This window comes from Priapulus caudatus, unplaced genomic scaffold (assembly GCF_000485595.1).
Source record: "Priapulus caudatus unplaced genomic scaffold, Priapulus_caudatus-5.0.1 Scaffold531, whole genome shotgun sequence".
Classification (NCBI taxonomy): Eukaryota; Metazoa; Priapulida; class Priapulimorpha; order Priapulimorphida; family Priapulidae; genus Priapulus; species Priapulus caudatus.
This window is the reverse complement of record NW_014577592.1, coordinates 17027-21683: the sequence shown is the minus strand read 5'-3', so window position 1 is coordinate 21683 and position 4657 is coordinate 17027. Positions and strand designations below refer to the sequence as shown.

The following is a 4657-nucleotide window of genomic DNA, read 5'->3' as shown; positions in this document are numbered from 1 at the left end:
AAAAGCAAGACGATGTTGATGACATGTACTAATTTGTTATGAGTTTCCCATTATTTTACAAAAGTGCCTTGGTGCCCTTCTCAAATTTTGAGAGTTGCCTTGGTGCCTTTCTATTTTAGAGAAAATTCAAGGCGATTTCTCACATGCCCTAAAAAAATTGCCTTGCCCTTCTCGTCGCTTAATTCGAGCCCTGAATATATGCATTCATTGTTGCACTCCTCAACCACTAGAGAATAGCAGACTGTGATAACCAGTGATAAAACTGATCATTCAGAGAAAAGTTGCTTAGTTTTCAGCCATCGAAAAGTAGTTATAACTATAGTTGTTTAGACATTGCCTATAAATATAGTGCGCGTAATACTATTACACGCCTTACATGGTGTATTACTAAAAATAATAAAGTTTCAATATGTGTACATTGACTTGTGTTTTCAATCCCTGTGTGGCCCCTTCGATCCCATGCAGTGCTCGAAATAAGAAAAAAAAATGCCAGGCATCAAATCAGGTTGTCCGCAAGAATTTCTGGTTGTCCCAAAAAATATCCCCAAATCTCCTATTTTCAATCACATAATAATACGCTGTGGCTATATATATATGCCCGGCAGCCGGGCACGGTCTTCGATTTCCTAAATGCCCGGCAGTTCCTAACCCTAACCCTAACCCTTGTTTACTTGAGATAATGCTGAAAATTAAAAACTGCCGGGCATTTAGGAAATCGAAGACAGTGCCCGGACATATAGCCACTCTGATAATAATATGATCAGAAAACAACCCAAAAACAGTGGCGTAGCCAGGATTTTTTAACAAAGGGGGCCAAAAACAGCGAACTGCGCAAAATAGTGGATGACTTAATATTTTAATGGCTCCTCCACCTCCCTCTCCACACCCTACGACTCCTCTACCTCTCAGTTCTGCAATCTTTGTTTTGGGCGCCATGCGAAAAGGCAACATTTTTGTTCATTGTTCTCTGCTCCCAAGATGTGTAATTGTTCAGTGGCGGGTCTAGGATTCCAAGGGGTGAAAAACAGGCGGGGGGTATAGGGGTCCTCCCACAGAAAATTTTGAAAATGTAGATCGCAGGAGATGGTATTTGCAGCACCTTTGAGTACATGTACAGCCTTCATTCTGACTACGACAATTCTCGATTTAGTAGAACAATTCTTGTTTTTAAACTCGGATCAACATGGATCCCCACTCCCCCCTCAACTACGCCACTGCCCAAAAACATACTGTAGGAGTGATATCTTTAAATTTATTTTATTTCAACCTGTAAACTTAATACTTTGCATGAATAAGGATGGTCATCGTGACTAGTTCATCTTCTTTTGCATGAGTCTTGACATTAGGAAAAACATTTTGGTTTATAAAAATGCAAGACATCGGGTTTCAGGGTATTCACTCATACTTAATGAGTCATACTGCAATAATATTATTATATATATCAATTGGTCCACTTATGATTAGATCATTCAGATGTATAATAATATTATTGCAGTGTGACTCATATGACTGGATACTAAATGACATTGGCTACAATTATCACTATATATACCCATTAAATAAAAATTCAAGCTGCAACTGAATATATCATGCAAAATGTATTCCAGGTCTCATTGAATCAATGCCAATGGAACACAGAACTTTGTCTAGAATCCAAACCTAAGCTCCTTTAATAATTGTCATTTGAAGAGAATCCGTTTTACAAGTATAAAAAAATAAAATTTTCTTTTCAACTCTAAGAAGTCTGTTTCAAAATTGATATCATTCTTAACAACTGGAACAGCTTGTTTTTTTTAAAATTTTTAATAAGTTTAAAATGGTTTGACATGGCTAGCTACAGAATACCTCTATTATCGCTGACACACTCGGTCCAGTTAGTCAATGTTTACCTCTCAGGCAGATTCGATTACATCACTGCCACAACAAATCTACCAGCAACAAGTCATTTGTCTCTTCAGAAAAAGCGTTTGTAGTGATCGATAAGTAGTTACCTGTTTACTCGCGGATGAAACTTGTCCACACAGTTAAATTTGTTGTTGCTGTGAACGTGAGTTGTGATACGCATACTTATTGGCCAAAGCACACATACTACACGGCATTGCTGACCAATGAGAAGCCGCAAAACAACACTAGCTATGGACGCAATGCAGGCCGATCGACAGCCGAAAAAAATTCAATTCGCGGTCGGAAAAATATAAATAAAGTGCGTTTTTCGTCACATTTTTCTTGGTTGTCCACCGGACAATGTCTCAGACTGATTAGGTTGTCCGGCGCAAATTCTGGTTGTCTCGGACAACCGGACAACGCTTATTTCGAGCACTGCATAACATGGTTATATACGACCCACAAATTAATGCTGAAAAACGGAGATATGAATCTATGCAGCATAGAATGCCAAGCTACATAAATGTGCAATAGAAATGGAAGAACGACTGCTTTAAATAGCGACAGCACTATAAGCGAGCACTAGTGATTTAGCCTGCCATGCTACAAAGATTCACTGCTAGTTCGCATATGTGGTAAACTAATCTGGGGTTCTAAACTAGGATTGAGACCCATTTCCCAACACTGCGAGTCGTACAACTCTGTTGCGGGAGCGAAGGACTACGAAGATAGAAACAAAATAGCTACATACGTCATTTTAAATAGTAAACAAAAACCTATGCCGTGATTAAATTGGTACGGTAAATATTACGGCCCTAGTCTAGTTAACATGTCCCACAATACTTCATTTCTACAATACAATTACAAATAGTCATACACAATGGGTCATGTCTTCTAGACTAGCTCCAATATTACGCCCAATGTATGCTAATTGCTAAATATCGTAAATTATTTTTCACTTGAGTGTGGCACACCTCATATTGTAGGTAGATGAGCCAAGTTCTACTCCTAGGCCAGAAAATGACCCGTCGAAATCAGACGCAAGCCCACCTGGGCCATCTACTTCACTGCCAGTGCCAGTCCCAGTGCCTGGGCTAGCAGTCGACATCACGACTCCGTTTCGATGTGTAGCTTACATGTAATGTCAATTATAGACAGTCCTAAATACGTCTTAAACTAGAAATCCCGCGTACGTGACGTCACGTACAGTAATTACTCCTGGTGACTACATATCCACATATAATAAAGCCGGCCGTGGCTACGCGACCGGTTCCGGGCGAGGAGCCGCTGGGCTACGCGTCCGGACATCCATCTCACCATAGATGATATATCTCACACAGCGATCTTGCGAGACGTACACGCATGATTGTGCAATATTTGTTCATTGTTTTATAATTCATAATAGCTGTGGTGAAATGTATCTATAAATGTATCTGTTGCAGGATCTAACTTGTTTATTCGTGACATTATGTCAGGCTCTATTTAGAATGGGAAATACGAAACTGTTCAATTTATTAGTGTCAAGTTGAACACAAATATATGCATTCATTGTTGCACTCCTCAACCACTAGAGAATAGCAGACTGTGATAACCAGTGATAAAACTGATCATTCAGAGAAAAGTTGCTTAGTTTTCAGCCATCGAAAAGTAGTTATAACTATAGTTGTTTAGACATTGCCTATAAATATAGTGCGCGTAATACTATTACATGCCTTACATGGTGTATTACTAAAAATAATAAAGTTTCAATATGTGTACATTGACTTGTGTTTTCAATCCCTGTGTGGCACTCCAATCCCATGCAGTGCTCGAAATAAGAAAAAAAAATGCCAGGCATCAAATCAGGTTGTCCGCAACAATTTCTGGTTGTCCCAAAAAATATCCCCAAATCCCCTATTTTCAATCACATAATAATACGCTGTGGCTATATATATATGCCCGGCAGCCGGGCACGGTCTTCGATTTCCTAAATGCCCGGCAGTTCCTAACCCTAACCCTTGTTTACTTGAGATAACGCTGAAAATTAAAAACTGCCGGGCATTTAGGAAATAGAAGACAGTGCCCGGACATATAGCCACTCTGATAATAATATGATCAGAAAACACCCAAAAACAGTGGCGTAGCCAGGATTTTTTAACAAACGGGGCCAAAAACAGCGAACTGCGCAAAATAGTGGATGACTTAATATTTTAATGGCTCCTCAACCTCCCTCTCCACACCCTACGGCTCCTATACCTCTCAGTTCTGCAATCTTTGTTTTGGGCGCCATGCGAAAAGGCGACATTTTTGTTCATTGTTCTCTGCTCCCAAGATGTATAATTGTTCAGTGGCGGGTCTAGGATTCCAAGGAGGGGGTGAAAAACAGGCGGGGGGTATGGGGGTCCTCCCACAGAAAATTTTGAAAATGTAGATCGCAGGAGATGGTATTTGCGGCACCTTTGAGTACATGTACAGCCTTCATTCTGACTACAACAATTCTCGTTTTAGTAGAACAATTCTTGTTTTTAAACTCGGATCAACATGGATCCCCACTCCCCCCTCAACTACGCCACTGCCCAAAAACATACTGTAGGAGTGATATCTTTAAATTTATTTTATTTCAACCTGTAAACTTAATACTTTGCATGAATAAGGATGGTCATCGTGACTAGTTCATCTTCTTTTGCATGAGTCTTGACATTAGGAAAAACATTTTGGTTTATAAAAATGCAAGACATCGGGTTTCAGGGTATTCACTCATACTTAATGAGTCATACTGCAATAATATTAATAT

At 39.6% G+C, this 4657-nt stretch overlaps 1 protein-coding gene across 2 annotated transcripts in view; it reads right to left on the bottom strand.

The window, feature by feature from the left end:
- The window catches only part of LOC106811367 (transcription factor CP2-like), a 16848-nt gene that overhangs the window by 8115 nt on the left and 4076 nt on the right, over nucleotides 1–4657 (bottom strand). For both annotated transcript variants that reach the window (XM_014814954.1, XM_014814953.1), the window contains exon 2: nucleotides 2859–3015. In XM_014814954.1, coding sequence (XP_014670440.1) covers nucleotides 2859–2992 — 134 coding nt within the window. In that variant the 5' untranslated portion in view covers nucleotides 2993–3015. The remainder of the gene's footprint in view (nucleotides 1–2858; nucleotides 3016–4657) is intronic.